Below are 19,408 nucleotides of genomic sequence, written 5' to 3'. Positions count from 1 at the left end.
AAGGGCAATGAAGTGGCACAGTACACAAACATGTATGTAAAATAGCTTTCATGTCCTTCCTGCTTTTATTTGGCATGTTTGTGGGCATCCTCAGAATTAAATGTGCAGTTTCTTATTTATAATAGTGGCAGATCTGCATCCACGAGTAGAACAATTAGGTGAAAAATAAATAGGATCAATCCAGAAAGTAACGGCACTATTGGTCTTTATAGATTTGGGCACCAACCTGTCTGTTACTGGATATAGTTCAGTTAAGAAACAAATGCATGTTGCTCCCAACATCTATCTGTCTTTTCTTGTTACAGTTACTTTAAAACCCAATGCTGGAGTAATTTTCTCCCTTTGTTTTTCTTCCCCAGTTTGCTGGTTACTATTTTGGAAGCATTTCACTTTGACCACGAGACTCTAAGCAAAGAAATCGAACTAGCCAAAAACAAAAAAGCTGACGGTGTGAGTGCCGTGGATGCAGAAGTGAAAGATGAGGTGCAGGCTGAAGCCATGGACTCGGATGAAAGTGATGCCGAGGAAGCCATGGAGACCGGCGATGCTAGAGCTGATGTGGATGCTACAGAGAGTGAGGCCATGGACACAGGTTCGAGTGAGTCAGCCAAGCCGAAGGAAGGCCCGCAGGTTCAGGTGATGAAAGCGCCCCCTGTTGTAAGCAGCGGCCTTCCACAGAGTAAAGAGGAGCTGGAGGCTCTCATCACGTCTATTCATCAAACAGTCACAAAGAGTGTCCTGCCCAGACTGCATAAATGCCTCACAGCCAAGGTTGGTGCCCATGTTTTGGTGGAGACTCATGTTTTGTTTGGTAGTTAAATAAACTAATCCTTTATATGCAGATATTTCAATGCTTCTCTGAACTGGTAGATTGTAACCATTATAATAGGGGGGAAGTGGTAACTTAACAGTTAAGGTGCTTTACATTTACATTTTGGCATTAATCAGATGCTCTTATCCAGAGCGACTTACAAAAGTGCTTCCGTAGATTAAGTAAACAACAGTCCAAGAATATAAATCTCTTAGAACCAGGGTTTTTTTTATAATACAGGAAATTAATACGAGCATTAGTAAGTACATGTCAGCTTAAGTGCTTAGTAAATAGGTGATGACGGTTTTTAATCGTCTTTTGAAGAGACTCAGATGTTCGGACAGACAAGGGAAGCTCGTTCCACCACTTGGGTGCAAGTGCAGAGAAGAGCCTTGATGCTTGTCTTCCTCGAGGTCTGGGTGGAGGATCAAGTCGAGCGAGACTAGTGGCTCGGAGGTTGCGTGGTACAGAGCAGGGTTTTATTAGACCACAAAGGTTGCTTGGAGCTGGTCCATTTTTGTCTTTGTAGGCGAGCATCAGTGTTTTAAACTGAATGCGTGCAGCTACAGGAAGCCAGTGAAGAGAACGCAGCAGTGGAGTGGTGGGGCAGTGTTTAGGTTGGTTCAAAACCAGGCGAGCAGCTGCATTTTGGATGAGTTGCAAGGGTTTAATAGTGGACATCGGCGCACCTGCCAGGAGGGAGTTGCAGTAGGTGCTAGTAATCCCTTCCACCTTATAAAACCTTTCAACCTGCCATAAATAGGAATTTAGAATACTAAAACATAATGGAATTATCCCAACTTGTTTCTGCCATCCAGAAATAGTAATAGGCCCCAAAACAGTTGTGTTGTTCGGCTATTCATCTGGCACTGCACACAACCACGGCACTAAAAATAGATGCCTAAAACAATAAGTATGTTGTGATAAAAATAAGGAGGGTTGCCTCAGGACGGTCAGGAAGTTAAACTGTGCTAAATTCAGTATGCGGACCAGAATCATCCACTGTGGCGACCCCTAAAAACTACAGGAGCAGTCGAAAGGGGAAAAAATGACTTAAGAAGGACTTTTGTGTTCATCCAAAATATTTCCCAAGGAAAATGTTATTTTCTAACATTGTATTGTGACACAATTGCAGGAAGGCTGAAGTAATTTGTATGCGAATAACACCACTGATTACCACTGAAAAGCTTGTAAGTGGGGAATATCTCCCACTCTGTAATACCTGCAGAGTACCTCCTTCTATTAAGCATGTACCAACTGAATGTACTAAGTACTCACAGGACGACAATGTCTAACACTACCAAGGACAATCTTTAACCAAGCCATTAAAACAATATTAAAACAATCCTTAATTTCTTTAAAAAATTGTGTTAAAGAGTACATTTAAAGAACAACATAAGAACATTACTTGACAAGGATGATTGACATGAAAATTATTTACCCTTCCTGCCGTGAATATAACTATGGTGTAAGAACAGGGTAAAAACAACAAAATAAATAAATAGAATAACACTGAACTGTATACAATGTAAACAGCCATGAACTAATAAAGAAAAATATGCTTTGATTTTAGCTGTTTTTTTTTATACATGATTGATTTTTAAACTTGAGTTGCTTACCACTGATATATGGGATCGAAACATAATTATTACTTGTGTTTGTGCAGGTTAAAAGAGATGATGAGCACAAGATGGTAAAATCGAAGGAAGTAAGGGATGAAGAGGTGGTGAGGGTGCCCATTGCCTTTGCAATGGTTCGACTTATGCAGTCTCTGACACAGGAAGTCATGGAGGCCAATTTACCTGGGTGTGTACTTTGGTATTAATGTTCTTGTTTTGGTATGTTATAATGTAAAAGAACACAGTGAATATAAATACATCATGTAGATTAATTACATGATATATTCACTAATCATTACACTAAACCTCAAAAGAATTGCTTAACAAACCATTAACAGTCCAGGATAGATATTGACTAACCTCAAAACTACAACCCCCTCCCCAATATAAAAAACCCTGGTTCAAGTCACTGTGTTTACTTTAAATTCCCAAATATATCTTACCAATAAAGTAAAGGGATTGGTTTAATCATTTGTTTATCAATGCATTTTAAAACAAAGACTTAATGACTTGAATACACCTTACACAGTCCACTAATCCATGGACCTAGTGGTGATTTTGAGCACAGTTCACCTTCCGCATGTTTTTGAGACCATAGTACCCAATATGAAACCAAAAGGACACAGGGGACGTGACTCTGTCTTCACAGAAACTAACTGGAGGTGAGGTTTGATCTTGGGTCCCAAGGTTCCTGGTACTGTGCTGAACCCACCCACATTATGGTTCCAGTTGTGTCTTCTGTTGTTTGATCTCATCAGAATTACTTTCATTAATTAAACACGGTCACTATTGTTTGTATTTACAGAGTGCTCATAAAAGTGTGTGTCCACCTGAGGAGCCGTTTTCAGGAGATCCGTGACGTTGCTCGTAACACCCTGATCAAGATCATCGAGGCTTTAGGGCATCGCTACCTGCAGTATCTCCTCACAGAAATGCATGGCGTCCTGGTGAAAGGCTATCAGGTTAAAACGACAAAACTGTCCTTATTTATCAAATATAAACCAAATTGCACTTGCATGGACTTGTAGTAATTTATCATGTTCTTTAGATCCATGTACTGACCTTCACCGTTTACCATCTGCTCTCAATCCTGAGACCATCATTGAAAGCTGGAGATCTTGATCCTTGTATAGACATTTTAGTAGAGGTGAGCACCAATGTCTGTCCTGTCTGTTTATGTTTAATAGCAATACATGTTTTTTTTTTTCACATTGCATGATATTACCCCCTCAGATCTTCAACAACGAGCTTTTTGGGGCTCTTGCAGCGGAGAAAGAGATTAAAGGCATAGTTTCTAAAGTGATGGAGGCTCGTCACAGCAAGAGCTCAGATTCGTATGAGTTTTTGGCACAGTTTTCCAGCCAGGAACGGGTCACTCAGCTGATCATACCGCTTAAAGAGGTAAACAGCCAATAACACAAACAACCCACCTGATCAATGAGTTGCACTAACAAAGTGAGACTAAATACAGCGCATTAATATGTACAGAATTGCTCTCGTGACTCCAAGAAATGCACGTCAGTTAGTTAGCAGAATCTCACAATCACATTTATGCTGTCCATTTTACTTCAAATATAAGAGCATCAAAAATATCCAGAAAAAGTTCAATATTTGATAATGCTTTGCTATCATTGCAAAGTGAAAGCGCACGTTAAATGATAGCACCACGACCCAGATCAACCACACAGCAGCATAAAATCATAACTGCTGCTTACCTGGGTGTTGTTCCATAAGGAATAAAATCACCTTGTTTTACTTCTTTAAGGCCACCTTATATGTTTCCAGAATATTTCCAGAATATATAAAACTATTTCCTCCTTTAAGGTAAAAAAGCTGAAACCAATCAAGTGAGAGTTTGAAATTCTGCCCAGAATCTGAATTCGGAAGCTCTGATTGATTTATACGGCTTGGTGGCCTTTATTTGCCATATATACATATACAGGTGTACAGTACAACAAAATTCTTTCTTTGCATATCCCAGCTTGTTTGTGAGCTGGGGTCAGAGCGCAGGGTCAGCTATTGTATGGCGCCCCTGGAGCGGAGAGGGTTAAGGACCTTCAAGGGCCCAACAGTGGCTGCATGGCAGAGCTGGGATTCGAACTCTCAACCTTTCAGTTGATGGCCCAATGCTCTTCCCACCAGGCTACCACTGTCCCAATTATTATGTATTTATAATAATAATTATTATATTATTATTATTATAAAATGTAATATACTATAATATATAGAGTATGTGGTTAAATCCAATATAAATCAGATTATTCTGTCTTTCTTCAGATCCTGGAGAGCACAGCCAGTTTAAAGGTGTCTCGTCGAGTGCACAGTGTTTTAAGAAGAATAGTAGCAGGACTTCTGTTAAATGAGAGCATGACCCCTCAATCCATTCTGCTGCTGAGTCATGGCCTGGTCAGTCAGAGCCTTCCTCTTATCACCAGCAAGAGCAGGTATTTCTCTCGTACACACAAGTATTCACACACATTCATGTTTTGTTTTACCACACATGCATTTTATTGTTTTTGTTAATATTATGTATTAACAGACAATGTAACAGTTAGTCACTGTTTGAGACAACGCAACATAGTTGTGTAAGGGATTTAAATGATAATACAGTGCAGAGACAAGAGAAAGAAAAGATCAAAAACCCAATGATGGGTTTTCCAGACTGTATCTGTGCAATATCACATATTATAAAGGATATTTTTATAATTATGCATGGATAAAATACCAAGTGTGTTTTGTAGGAAGACAGTACTGAAGCTGACACTTTGTGATGTGTCTGTAAACTATAAAAAGCACAAAACCTTTATATGGCATAAGAAATTCCTTTTATTATTTTAATATATGTATTGTATATAGACTAAAAATGTCTATATACATTTAAGTTACAAATTGGTTACCTGTGCTAACTAAGGTGTTGCTATGTGGTTGATGTAGTATCTGATGGTCTGTACGGTTTTGCTAAGTTGTTACCATGACATATTACAAGGGTGTTGCTAGTGTAATCTTTTTATGGTGACAAACAGACGTGCACAAAAACATTTGTCACAATTACACCATTTATTCTGGATGTTGACATTTTAAAAAAGGTTGAATTGGTTAGCAGACAACAAATCCAGCTAAATAAATAAGAAGGTTTTAATTAAAATAATATTTCTCTGTAATTTAGACAGAAGGCTGCTCCTCCTCCTGACCCTCGGCTGCCACCCCCTAGCTGCCTGCTGCTGCCTCCTACTCCGAAGAGAGGAGGCATGAGGCCTGCTCTCAGCCGCACAACCAACATGCACATACTAGTGGATACCGGACTTAGTGTAAGTGAACCTGAAATGGAACCTGATATTCCGTTCATATAGAACTACACAACACATAAAGGGCTGAAGAATGGTTTGTAAAGCTTTGGATGTTTTTAAGAAATTGGTTAAATAAAATACCTACATAGTATTTTAACTTTCCCCCAAATGTAGTCATTCAGCAACAAGATATTTGGTTTAGCTCTGTGGTTAAAGTTGGTCCTATTCTGTTGTAAACCACATTTACATTACACTACTCAAGATCTGAGTGTTGTAACATTTACAGGAATTATTTTATCTAGACATTTACTAACATCAGTTAACAAAATTATGACCTGCATTTATTTTCTTTTTATCTATTTGTTCAGCTGCTCCACTGTAGTTTAAGAAATTCTAAGATCAACTCATCGGTGGCGTCCGTACGGGAGATGTTGGATCCATTTGTCTCTCTGCTGCTGGACTGTCTCGATTCTATGCATGTCAAGGTCTGTCTCGTCTCTGTCTATGATAAATTTTGCTTTTAAACACTTAGTGGTCTTATAATTACATAATGATATTTATACTTTCAGGGGTGTATTAAACATTTCACTAGCTGAACTTACTGTTTCAGTGGTAGATCAGTGGTTTAGGTGCTGGACTAGTAATTGGCAGGTCGCTGGTTCAAGCCCCACATTTGCCAGGGCACCATTGTTGGGCCCTTAAGCAAGGCTTTTTAATCAGCGAATAAGGTGCTGGAGTGAAAATCAGAAGGTTGCTGGTTCAAGTTGCCACCAGTGAGCCCCTGAGCAAGTCAATTAACCCTCAATTGAATGAGCTGTATTTATTGATAATTGTACTTTGCTTTGGACAAAAGCATCTGATAAATTCTGCAACTGTACATGTTATTAAGAGTACAACAAATTGCTTAGGATGGGCTATACTGCTGCAGAAGTGAATGCAGCTGATATTAGGCAGTAATGTAAATGGAATAAATACAGGATTAACCTATATGGTCCAGGTATGCTTTAGATGACGTTCTATTGCATGCTGTAAATATTTGTGTTTTGTGTGTGTAGGTGATAACCGAGGCTCTTCAGGTCTTTATTTGGATTTTGAAGTTTCCTCTGCCTGCTGTGGAGCAGAACGCTGACCAGCTCACCAAGCAGCTCTTTGTTCTGCTGAAGGATTATGCCAAAGCTGGTGCTGGGCATGGAGAAAATTTCCATCTTGTCCAGAATTGCTTTAAGGTGTGCTGACCTGCTGAAAATACGAAAACTATTTAACTTTTAATTTTATTCAGAGAACTCATGCTCAATTGAAAAAGGTGTACATATTCCAAGTATATACTACTTTTTTGTTTTACAGGCTATTACTGTTTTAGTGAAGTGTGTGGCTAAACATCGCATCACTGATACACAGCTGCAAGTACTTCTGGGATATGCTGAAGAGGACATCTATGATAACACTCGTCAAGCCACGGCTTTTGGCCTGTTAAGGGTAAATGCATGGGTTTACTAACATGTGACTGGTAATTGGGCTTAAATCTGGACTTGGAGCAATGATTGGATCAAAATAAATTACTGTACAGACTCATTACTCTTTATTTATTAATATACTGTACATTAAAAACTTAGTAATAATTAAATAATGAGTGCTTTTTATTATTATTATAAAAATATTAGGAGATATTTCAAAGCAGTAGTAAGAAAATCTAGAAATATAATAACTAGGCTTATAATAGTAAAATACTTTTCTTCATGTTATACCATTGCTTCATTCTGGTTTGTGCTGCCTGTGGGTCCGGTTTCCCCAGAATCACTGGGCGCAATGGGCGAGCCAATCATCAACCAAATGGAAACACAGCATGAGGTGTTAAAATGGATACAAATCAGGCGCCCAGGTGGCGCAGCGGGATATTCCGCTAGCACACCAGTGCCGAGATTCTGAACTCCTCGGTTCGAAACTCGGCATTGCCACCGGTTGGCTGGGCGTATCTAGTGGGCATAATTGGCAGTGCCCACATGGAGAGATGACCGGACTATGTGAGCGGGGTCTTCAAAAACGCTGTGTTAAGGACCCTGATTGGCGGATAGAGGCGCCTGTGCAGAGTGCATGGGTGGAAAAGGGTTCTGTTAAGGGCTGCGCATGGGCTGGAGGAGGCTTAAGCAGCAAAGGCTTGAGGCTTGAACTGCAAAAAAAATTGGGGATCTCCAGCTCCAGCATATATAATACTTATTTTAAGGCACTAGTTTAAAAATCAAGTTACTCTACTAATGGTAACCAAACATTCTGTGTGTTTAGGCGATCCTGTCCAGGAAGCTGGTGGTTCCAGAGATGGAGGATGTAATGAAAAAAGTTGCCAAATTGTCTATTAATGGATCAAATGAGCAGGTTCGCGTTCGCTGCAGACAGGTCAGTCATGATGTCTTTATTTTGTTGTTTACACACAATTCTTGAAAGCATTTAATTAAAATTAGATTTTTTTTATTTCCTTACAGATTTACCTGAAGTATCTGATGGATTATCCCCTTGGAAAGAAGCTTAAAAGCCATTTTGATTTCATTGTTGCACAGCTTACGTAAGTTTCTTATTGCATAATGTACAATCTAAGATACAAAGACCACTTTAAGTAACTCGACTTGTTTTGAAGGATTGTAATTCTGTATGTAATGATAAGTTGCTCTGATCTGTGTTTTAAAAGACTGTCATTCCACATCCAACCTTACTGCGTTCAGATACATGTCAGGCTTTCTTTGCTAGATGTTTAGAATAACAAAATACTATTAGGTGCTGTTTCCACCTTGTACATGTACATCATGTACATCGAAAATATACAGCAAAAGCACTAAGCACTAATCCCCCAAAGGAACAGAATCATATAAAAATATATTAAATTTTTTTGTGTAGTTAGATTAATATTTCAAAATAATAGAATCATATAAAAATGTATTTAAACGTTTTTTTTATTTATGCATTTTCTTCATTCCAATTTAACGTAGCCAATTTGTCGATCGTGTTTGAGGAGGATATATTCACCTGACACATGCTCCCGCCGATGCAAGCACAGTCCACCGACCCCCTACTTTTTTGCATGTGACTACTGACCAGGGTCCTTACACACGGAATATTAACCAGGGTCTTTATACACGGACTACTGACCAGGGTCCTTACACACGGACTACTGACCAGGGTCCTTACACATGGGCTACTGACCATGGTCCTTACACACAAACTACTGACCAGGGTCTTTACACACGGACTACTGACCAGGGTCCTTAAACACAAAATATTGACCAGGGTCCTTAGACATGGACTATTGACCAGGGTCCTTAGACATGGACTATTGACCTGGGTCCTTACACACAGACTACTGACCAGGGTCTCTAAACACAGACTATTGACCAGGGTCCTTACACACGGACTACAGACCAGGGTCCTTACACAGTGTCAAAGACCCCACCCTCTTTTTTAGCCCCTTTTTTAGTTCGGTCTTTTCCCACCCAGCAGACTTGTGGCCAATTTAGTTTTCTGCAGGCACTGCCAATCATGCCTGCTAAAGGGTGCCCAGCCCACGACCGATAGCAGAGCTGAGATTCAAACTCGGGGAGTTTAGAATCCCAGTGCTGGTGTGCTAGCGGAATAGCCCGCTGCACCACCTAGGTGGCCCTGCATTCAAATCTTCTTAAACTTTCTTTCCTCTATGAAGCTGCAGATGGTTACCTTTCTCTCATTGTTACAGATATGAGTATAACACTGGGAGACAGTCGACTCTTGAGATGCTGGAATTCATTTTTCAATCATTCCCGCAGGTATTTTCTTCCAGGACTTCATTTAATCTTTAATATTTTTACTATCCTTGTTTTTTTAACTACAAAATATAAATGCATTCTTACTTTTTATCGTTTCTACAGCCTCTTCTCCTGGAGCACTGTGGTCTCTTCTTTGTTCCTTTGTCTCTGGCTGTGGTTAACGATGACTCGGCACGTTGTAAGAAAATGGCCTCCCTCGCCATCAAGACGTTGTTGGGTAAACTCGATGTGAAGCACAAGAACTCCATGTTTACTCTGGTCAATAGCTGGCTGACCGGAGAAAAGGTGAACAGAATGAATTACTGTCATTATGGGTGATAGTTTTGATTGATTGGTTAAAAGGGCGATTATATCCATTATATCCTATCCCAGCTATTCAATGGGCGCAAGGCACACAGTAACACCCTGGACGGGGTGCCAGTCCATCGCAGGGCAGACACACATACACACACCCATTCACCTATAGCACAATTTAGTGTCTCCTATTAACCTGACTGCATGTTTTTGGAATGTGGGGGGAAACCGGAGCTCCCGGAGGAAACCCACGCAGACAGGGGGAGAACATGCAAACTCCACACAGAAAGGACCTGGACCGTCCCATCTGGAGATCGAACCCAGGACCTTCTTGCTGTGAGGCGACAGTGCTACCCACCGAGCCACCGTGCCTCCCGTGTTGAAAAACAGTCACCTATAAAATGTTTCTTGTGTTTTCGTTATTAAATTGATAACATTTGTGCCCAGGTGACACAGCGGGATAATCCGCTAGCACATCAGCACTGAGCTTCTGAGCTCCCGGGTTCAAATCTTGACTCTGCTACCAGTCGGCTGTGCGCCCTCTGGCGGGCACAATTAGCTAGTGCCTGCAGCAGACAAAAATGGCACAATTGCCAAAAATGGGGGGGGTGTTATCAACACTGTGTAAGGATTTTGGTTGCCCAGGGCACCTGTCCAGAAAGTGGAGAAGCGCAGAGATCATGAGCAAACCCACCAAAGTATGGGTGAATAAGAAGGGATTGGTAGACTGCCCACACATCGGAGGTAGTGTGTGTCAGGCGAATGTACACCCTTGTTGGACTTCGTCAGGGTCCCCAGAAGCAGATTAACCACACTAAATTGAGAGGAAAAGGGGGTAAAACGCATAAAAAAGATGATTATACATTCTACCTTGGGTTTATCTGTGTAGATGGCTCTGCGGAGGCTGGGTGCTCAGGTGTGTGGACTCTTTGTGGAAGTGGAAGGAGAACATTTTAATAGCAGACTGGATTCTCTGCTACCTCTTATAGAGCAAGAAATCCACACAGACAACTTTGGTGATGTAAGTATTGAAGTAGCTCTTTTCCACTGTGATAATTTTGTTTTTCTACAAACAGGACCTAATATTTGAGTTTTTCTTTGCTCATGTACACACCATACAGCTAGATCTAATATTTCAGTAAGATCATAATAGGTAGTATGTGTATTTATTAAATATAAACCTCCACAGCTATGTAATGTTAGCTTTGATAAAGTGAAATTCACCAATGAGGCATAACATTATGACCACCTTCCTAATATTGTGTTGATGTCGAGGCATTGATTCCACCCGTCTGACCCGTTGAGGCATTGACTCCACTAGACTCCTGTAAATTGTAAGGTGGGGCCTCCATAGATCAAACTTGTTTGTCCAGCACATCTCAAAGATGTTCGACTGGATTGAGATCTGGGGAATTTGGAGGCCAAGTCTACAACTCAAACTCGTTGTTGTGCTCCTTTTTGCACAAAAGGGAAATGTGCTGCATTGTTTTGCATATTTTTTTATAAGTAATAAAAGGAAACTTTGTCATCATTTTTCTTCAATTTAATTTTGTTTAAAAAATTGGGAAAAATCGTATTGTGAACCCAGTATCGTGAATCGTATCGTATCGCATCGTGGGTAGAGTGTATCATTACATCCCTATTCCTAAACCATTTTTGCTTTGTGGCAGCGTGCATTATCTTGCTGGACCACACGGGCCAGCCTTCGCTCCCCATGTGCATCAATGAGCGTTGGCCCCCCATGACCCTGTCACCGGTTTACCACTGTTCCTTCCTTGGACCACTTTTGATAGATACTGACCACTGCAGACCGGGAACACCCCACAAGAGCTGCAGTTTTGGACATGCTCTGATGCAGTAGTCTAGCCATCACAATTTGGCCCTTGTCAAACTCGCTCAAATCCTTATGCTTGCCCATTTTTCCCGCTTCTAACACATCAACTTTGAGGATAAAATGTTCACTTGCTGCCTAATACATCCCACCCACTAACAGGTGCCGTGATGAAGAGATAATCAGTGTTATTCACGTCACCTGTATACAGTATGTGACTGCTTGAATTGTTACTACTTGAATTGTTAATATATTACACATTTATTTATTATTCTAAATGCATACTGCAAAGTTTATAAGCTGCTGTGAAATCTGTTTTTTTCAACGGATTGGATATTAATAATATGTTATGCAACTTTGTGCTGGTGAAGGCTTTTGATGGTACCTTGTACTACGAAGTAGACAAACAATTGGATCCTTGAACAAATTAAGACTAACCTACCACGCAAAGCCCAGACAACTAAACTAAAGCTCTCTTTGATCGTCTCTTAATGTGTCCAATATAAATCATTTAAAAAGACAGTTATGCTTGGTAGAATTTAAGGTTAAAGAGGAAGAGGACAGCCAGCGACCAGATAATTGGATACAATGAGAGGAGCAGTGAACGAGCCATTAAGAATCCTAAAGACCCAAACAGTTGACAGGATGTTCTGGAAAAACACTGTCTATTGGGTTGCCAGGAGTAGGAATTTACTTCACGGCACAGAAGCCATGGATACTTAAACCTTTTATGTCATCTGATCAAGGTTGCCAGGTTACAACACAAAATCAGCCCTAAATAGAATCATTTGTTGAAAGGTTTTTAAATACAGATGCGACTAAATCAAAGTTGTTCTCATTAATAAATGTTATGTAAATAAAAATGTATAAAAACATAATAAATTGTATGTTTACATATAATTTATTTAATATAATTGCTTTTACACACCTGCTAGCAATTGCTAGCAACACCCGAACTCAATAAATGCACGGGGTGTAGTTTATTGCGACATATCTTAAGAACCTATATGGTAGCATCCAATTGTGTGTGTGTGTGTGTTTTAGATTGAGGAGGAGGAGAACGAGAAAGCTGCAGACAGGTTGCTCTTCTGTTATCTCACTCTAATCATCAAACTGATCAAAGACTGTGGCTTCTTGGAGCTCCACAAACCTTCTGATACACTCTCAAGCATCTGGGGTAAATGTTAACAAACACATACCTTCCTCCTTTTCATCCAATTTAGTCTTGTCCAATTATCTATTAAAGTTTACTTGTCACATGTTCCGGGTCCATGCTGACTGCAGAAGGTCGCAGACTAGATTACACCCCCTCTGACACATGTGAAGTCACTGGGTGCTTCTCTACGCTGGCCAGTGGCGGACTCTTACAGTGAGCCCTAACATTTATAGAGGTCCATGCTATGCTCACTATATTTCTCGACCACCACAGTGGAATGACACCGCGCCTTTAAGCACAGACAACTGTGTCTGTTAAGTGCCCGACCAGAACAGCAACACTGCAAAGACTCAGACCTTAGGACAGCTTGATAAGCATTTTTAAAGCTATTTTAATTGCCAACTGTTGGGGTGGCTTGTTGGCTCCATGGGTAGCACTGTTGCCTCACAGCAAGAAGGTCCTGGGTTCCCGGGTGGAGTGGTCCAGGTTCTTTCTATGCGGATTTTGCATGTTCTCCCCATGTCTGCGTGGGTTTCCTCCGGGAGTCCAAAAACATGCAAGTGAGGTGAATTGGAGATGCAAAATTGTCTGTGACTGTGTTTGACAGTAAAGACTTAAACTGATGAATCTTGTGTAACCAGTAATTACCTGTTCTGTCATGAATGTAACCAAAGTGTCTAAAACATGATGTTAAAATCCTTATAAATAAAATAATAAATAAATGAATTGCCAACTGTTTAAATGCTGAACTATAATCTGTATCTACTGTCATGTTTTTTTCCAGCTCATATTGAGGCTCACCTGCGTTATCCTCATTCCTGGGTTTGGTTGACTGCCTCTCAGATCTTTGGTCTGCTTTTTGCTGCTCAAAAACCAGAGGAGCTGCTTTCTATGTGGTGCTCTGAGAAAAACGCCTCCAAAAACGAGCGTTCTACGGCATCTTTATTCCTCTCAGCTAACCTGGATAAGAAGGTAAAGTGATACTTCCATCTCTGGGCTGCACTCAGCAGTGTTAGGTCATGTTTATGCTTGTTATCTGGACCAAACATGAAAATAGTATATTGTTACATTTTAGGGCTGGGTTGCTTAGTGTTCACACTCACAAATTTACAATTGAAACTACAAAATAAGTAAAAAAGAAAAGTGATGTATAACCGCACAGGTGGCGCAGCGGTAAAAACACATGCTGACACATCTCAAATACATCGTATCGAGTCTCAGCTTTGCCTGCTGGCTGGGCTGAGCACCCACATGAACAACGATTGGCCCGTTGTTCATATAAGGGTGGGGCATTAAGCCGGATAGTGACTCTCTCACAACTGATGCAACCACGACCTCTGCTGGCTGGTTGATGGCGCCTGCACAGAGGCGGGGAGGGGGCGTGGGTTAGTAGAAGTATGACGCAATCGGGCAATTGGGCACACTAAAAATCAAACCAAAGCTGACAAGCCTTTAAACTCTTTCTTTTTTCTCTTTTAGATGAGAGAGCTCGTCTTATCATGCAGTCACCAGCTGCAGTCGAAATTTCTGGACATTTCTGCTGGCGAGCAGGTACTAATCCTAACCAGTTTATATCAAGCACAAAGTCACATTTTACCAGTAATTAAAATAACATTCCACTCTAATATGATTGGTTCACAGGTAATAAAGAACTTGCTGTTCGTGGCCAAAGTAATCTACCTCATCTCCCCCAAATCTGAGACTGTAGAGAATGGAAAAGAAGAACCATCAGAGGAACAAACTGTGGAGGAAACCGAAGACACTGTGGAAGAAACAGAAGAGGATAAATTGGAGGATGAGCAACAGCAGCAAGCTGTGGAAGATAAGGATGAGAATAAGCCACCGTCTTTACTCTGGGTGATACGGAAATTCTCACTGTTGGCTAAAAGAGAGGCAGCTGATACCCCTAAAATTCCACTCAAGGTACACTATCAAATCTTGATGCTTTTTTTCATAATACATAATGATACTAGTGCTGGGTCTGGCGTTACATTTACAACCTGTGTACCTTAGTATCTGAAGTTCTAGAGAATGGCTAGGTCTCAAAATATATTCGAGGCTCTGTGAAGGACTGGCATTCTGTCCAGTTACTGTTACTGCATTGTGCCCAGTGAACAGGGGGGACCACCTTTAGTGGGTGAAACATTTTGGCCCCACAAGACTAATTGACTCCTAACCTGGACTGGGTATGTCCACCATAATCAAAGTGCAAAGCACAGGGCGCTTGGGTGGCGCAGTGGTAAAGCACGCTATCCCACCAGCTGACATCTCCATATGGACCTGCCTGATGCTACTGCACATTTGTCAGAGAGGGTGTGTGTTAGTTACAGTTCTCAGGAGTGAAGTGCAACAGTAGAGGTGGAAATACAAATCAGGTACAGTTGTGTTCAAAATAATAGCAGTGTGTTTAAAAAAGTGAATAAAGCTCAGAATTCTTATAATAGCTTTTATTTTCATACACACAAATGCATTGACAACACTGCCCATTCTTTTCCAAATCAAAACATGAATTAAAATTGATCAAATGTGTTATTACTTTACAGAAAGTGAAGAAAAGGGAATATTAGGCTGTTCAAAAAAATAGCAGTGTCTGCATTTTTCTTTACAAACTCAAACATTTACTGTTTAAACTGAAAAATGCTTCAATATTTAGCTTTCCTGTAAACCACTAAACTAATAATCAGTTGTATAACCACTGTTTCTGAGAATTGCTTCACATCTGTTTCATGGTGTCAACCAACTTCTGGCACCTGTGAACAGGTATTCCAGCCCAGGACGATTGGACCACATTCCACAATTCCTCTGCATTTCTTGGTTTTGCCTCAGACACAGCATTTTTGTTGTCACCCCACAAGTTTTCTATTGGTTTAAGGTCCGGAGATTGGGCTGGCCAGTCCATAACATTAATCTTGTTGGTCTGAAACCAAGATGTTGCACGCTTACTGGTGTGTTTGGGGTCATTGTCTTGTAGAAACATCCATTTCAAGGGCATTTCCTCTTTGGCATGAGGCAACATGACCTCTTCAAGTATTTGGATGTATTCAAACTGATCCATGATCCCTGGTATGCGATAAATAGACCCGACACCATAGTATGAGAAACATCCCCATATCATGATGCTTGCGCCACCATGCTTCACTGTCTTCACAGTGTACTGTGGCTTGAATTCAGTGTTCGGGGGTCGTCTGACAAACTGTCTGCGGCCACTAGACCCAAAAAGAACAATCTTGCTTTCATCAGTCCACAAAATGTTGCGCCATTTCTCTTTAGGCCAGTGAATGTGTTCTTTGGCAAATTGTAACCTCTTCAGCACATGTCGTTTTTGCAACAATGGGACTTTGCGGGGGCTTCTTACCGATTAGCTTGGCTTCACACAGGCGTCTTCTAACCGTCACAGTACTCTTAGGTAACTTTAGACCTTCTTTGATCTCCCTGGAGCTGATCATTGGCTGAGTCTTTGCCATTTTGGCTATTCTTCAATCCATCCGAATGGTAGTTTTCCATTTTCTTCCACGTCTTTCTGGTTTTGGTTGCCATTTTAAAGCATTTAAAATCATTTTAGCTGAGCAGCCTATAATTTTCTTCACTTTTTTATGTTTTTCCCTCTCCAATCGACTTTTTAATCAAAGTACGCTGTTCTTCTGAACAATGTCTGTGACGACCCATTTCACTCTGTTTTTTAGAGAGAAATGCACCATAACCAGCATGTACAACATCTGCTGCTTTTATACTTTAATAAGGGCCACCTGTTTGACACCCATTTTTTCACAGAATGAATGACCTCACTAATTGAACTTTACACTGCTATTATTTTGAACACGCCCCTTTTAGTTACTTATTCAATTACACAGAATCAGCAGCATGCATGGGTCTGTTGGTTTTTTATTACTCTACTACACCTACTAGTAAGTTTTTTGCCATGTATAAATATAATTTCTACCAAAAACAGTGATTGATCTGGTTAGTGATGTTGGACTGCTATTATTTTGAACACAACTGTAATTGGATTGTAATGGGGGGGGGCTAAGTACTGAGGCTAATGCTTTCTTTCAGATAAAGCTCTGCAAAAATGACGCTACTGAATATTTATTTGAAAGAAAAGTGATTTAAAGAACTGCGTTTTTTATTTCTTTTTTCCCCCCCAGAGAACATGTGTTTTTAAGTTTTTGGGAGCTATAGCTGTTGATCTTGGCAAAGAGCGTCTAGGCCCCTACCTCACCACCATCATCTCTCCATTGTACAGAGAACTGGACAGTACATATGCCGACCAAGGTACTGAATTCATATTCACCACTCAGTGACTGAAGCAACAATCTTACTAAAATCAGGAGCAGTTTGGCTTTTACACTTTACCTTAGTCCCAATTTTTACAAATATTTTCTGTTCTGAGCACTCATCACACTGATTGGCACAAAGTGTTTGAAAATACCAACATTTTTGCTTTTGTGTTTAATTTAGTGTTGCCTAAATCATGCTTTTCTTAAGGAATGACATCTAACTTGCTGCTTCATGGACTCTGCTTGTATCCGACTCACTAGCACAAACATTCAGTAATATAATTTTCTAATCTGGTTTTCTCAGACCCCACACTGAAGAACCTGGCACAGGAGCTGATCGAGATGCTGAAGAAGCTGGTGGGATTGCAGAAGTTCTCACTCGCCTTTGCTGCTGTACAGAAAGAGGCTTCACAGAGACGAGCTACACGCAAGAAACACAAAGCCCTGCAGGTAAAAACCACTCACTGCATTAAAAAATAATTAGGTTTAATTTAGCCTAGATGTGGATAATGGGGAGAAAAAAAGAAAAAAAAGGTTTCCAGCAGGAAAGACCCATGAAATTCATTTATACACTGTAGAAGCAAGGAGGTGGTTTAAATGTTATGGCTGATCACTCACTGTTCATTTTACCAGCTCCACTTACCATTTAGAAGCACTTTGTACTGACTGTAGTCCATCTATTTCTCTGCATGCTTTTTTAACCTGCTTTCATCCTGTTCTTCGAAGGTCAGTTCCCCTACAGGACCAACAAAGAGCAGATATTATTTAGGTGGTGGATGAGTCTCAGCACTGCAGTGACAATGACATGGTAGTGGTGTGTTAGTGTGTGTTGTGCTGGTATGATCAGACACAGCAGCGCTCCTGGAGTTTTTAAATACTGTGTCCACTCACTGTCCACTCTATTAGACACTCCTACCAAGTTGGTCCACCTTGTAGATGTAAAGTCAGAGACGATCGCTCATCTAATGCTGCTGTTTGAGTTGGTCATCTTCTAGACCTTCATCAGTGGTCACAGGACGCTGCCCACGGGGCGCTGTTGGCAGGATATTTTTGGTTGGTGGACCATTCTTAGTCCAGCAGTGACAGTGATGTGTTTTAAAACTACATCAACGCTGCTGTGTCTTATCCACTCATACCAGCACAACACACACTAACACACCACCACCATGTCATTGTCACTGCAGTGCTGAGAATGATCCACCACCTAAATAATACCTGCACTGTAGTGGTCCTGGGAGAGTCCTGACCATTGAAGAACAGCACAAAAGGGGGCTAACAAAGCATGCAGAGAAACAGATGGACTACAGTCAGTAATTGTAGAACTGTAGAAGTGCTCCTATATGGTAAGTGGAGCTGATAAAATGGACAGTGAGTGTAGAAACAAGGAGGTGGTTTTAATGTCATGGCTGATTGGTGTATGTTTTGTTTTATTTTATAAATGTATTTATAAATGACTGAAGCCCTTCGATGGATTGGCACTATTCTAGGGTATTCCTGTGCCCAGTGTTTCCAGGTGAAACTAGACCTGCTGTGACCCTGACCAGGATAAAGCAGTTGATAAAAATAAAATGGAAGACATGCATTAACAGATATGTGGATATATTTTGTTAAGCATAATCCTGTTTTGAATGTAAAGCTTATCTCTTGATTTATGCTTGGTTTCATAATTTTTCTAGGGTTGCCATGTTAAGATTATTTTTCCTCTTTTTTTGTTCAGGCTGTGGCTAATCCAGACATTGCTGCTAGGAAAAAGATCAAGAAGCACCAGAAGAAAACTACGGCTAAAAAGAGGAAAATAGAGTTTTTGAAGCCAGGACACAAAGCGAAGAAACAGAAACGTACATCACTGAGGGATCTGGCTATGGTTCAGTAAACTCCTGCAAGTTTACCTGGCAGCATTTTTAATACATGAACTGGGTTATTGAATGGCTGTGAATGAGGGCATGAGAAACATTGACTATGAAATAACTGGCTGTTTGGTGTGCTGTGTCGATACTGGATCATTTGTACAATGTCATGTACAATTTTTTTATTAAAAGAAATGCATCTGGGTGCAGATCATGATGTGACCAAGACGGAGTGATGATGTGTTTTAATACAGTCCAGATAAACAAGTAACAAAATGAAACCAGACTGATAAAGATTTTCCTGCTGCCACATTTCATTAGAAGTATTATATACAAGTGGTGAACACATTCAATATTTTGATTTGTGTGTATATATATATATATATATATACATAACATTAAAACACTCACTTACCATATAGAAGCACTTTGTAGTTCTACATTTACTGACTGTAGTCCATCTGTTTCTCTACATGCTTAGTTAGCCCCTTTTCATGC

General features: G+C 40.5%; 1 protein-coding gene across 1 annotated transcript in view; it reads left to right on the top strand.

Annotated features, from left to right (window-relative positions):
• Window positions 1-19,137, top strand: part of utp20 (UTP20 small subunit processome component) — a 58,051-nt gene extending 38,914 nt beyond the window's left edge. The window contains exons 40-61 of the mRNA XM_063006473.1: window positions 360-771; window positions 2,478-2,617; window positions 3,236-3,392; window positions 3,479-3,577; window positions 3,664-3,831; window positions 4,708-4,874; window positions 5,597-5,738; window positions 6,086-6,202; window positions 6,773-6,943; window positions 7,062-7,193; window positions 7,998-8,108; window positions 8,195-8,274; window positions 9,436-9,505; window positions 9,608-9,790; window positions 10,689-10,820; window positions 12,675-12,807; window positions 13,571-13,758; window positions 14,266-14,337; window positions 14,428-14,709; window positions 16,932-17,058; window positions 17,368-17,513; window positions 18,781-19,137. Coding sequence (XP_062862543.1) covers window positions 360-771; window positions 2,478-2,617; window positions 3,236-3,392; window positions 3,479-3,577; window positions 3,664-3,831; window positions 4,708-4,874; window positions 5,597-5,738; window positions 6,086-6,202; window positions 6,773-6,943; window positions 7,062-7,193; window positions 7,998-8,108; window positions 8,195-8,274; window positions 9,436-9,505; window positions 9,608-9,790; window positions 10,689-10,820; window positions 12,675-12,807; window positions 13,571-13,758; window positions 14,266-14,337; window positions 14,428-14,709; window positions 16,932-17,058; window positions 17,368-17,513; window positions 18,781-18,936 — 3,385 coding nt within the window. The 3' untranslated portion in view covers window positions 18,937-19,137. The remainder of the gene's footprint in view (window positions 1-359; window positions 772-2,477; window positions 2,618-3,235; window positions 3,393-3,478; window positions 3,578-3,663; window positions 3,832-4,707; window positions 4,875-5,596; window positions 5,739-6,085; window positions 6,203-6,772; window positions 6,944-7,061; window positions 7,194-7,997; window positions 8,109-8,194; window positions 8,275-9,435; window positions 9,506-9,607; window positions 9,791-10,688; window positions 10,821-12,674; window positions 12,808-13,570; window positions 13,759-14,265; window positions 14,338-14,427; window positions 14,710-16,931; window positions 17,059-17,367; window positions 17,514-18,780) is intronic.
• Window positions 19,138-19,408: the final 271 nt, after the last annotated feature.

The sequence above is a fragment of the Trichomycterus rosablanca genome, chromosome 1, assembly GCF_030014385.1.
Source record: "Trichomycterus rosablanca isolate fTriRos1 chromosome 1, fTriRos1.hap1, whole genome shotgun sequence".
In the NCBI taxonomy this organism is placed as follows: Eukaryota; Metazoa; Chordata; class Actinopteri; order Siluriformes; family Trichomycteridae; genus Trichomycterus; species Trichomycterus rosablanca.
This window is presented reverse-complemented; position numbering and strand designations above follow the sequence as displayed.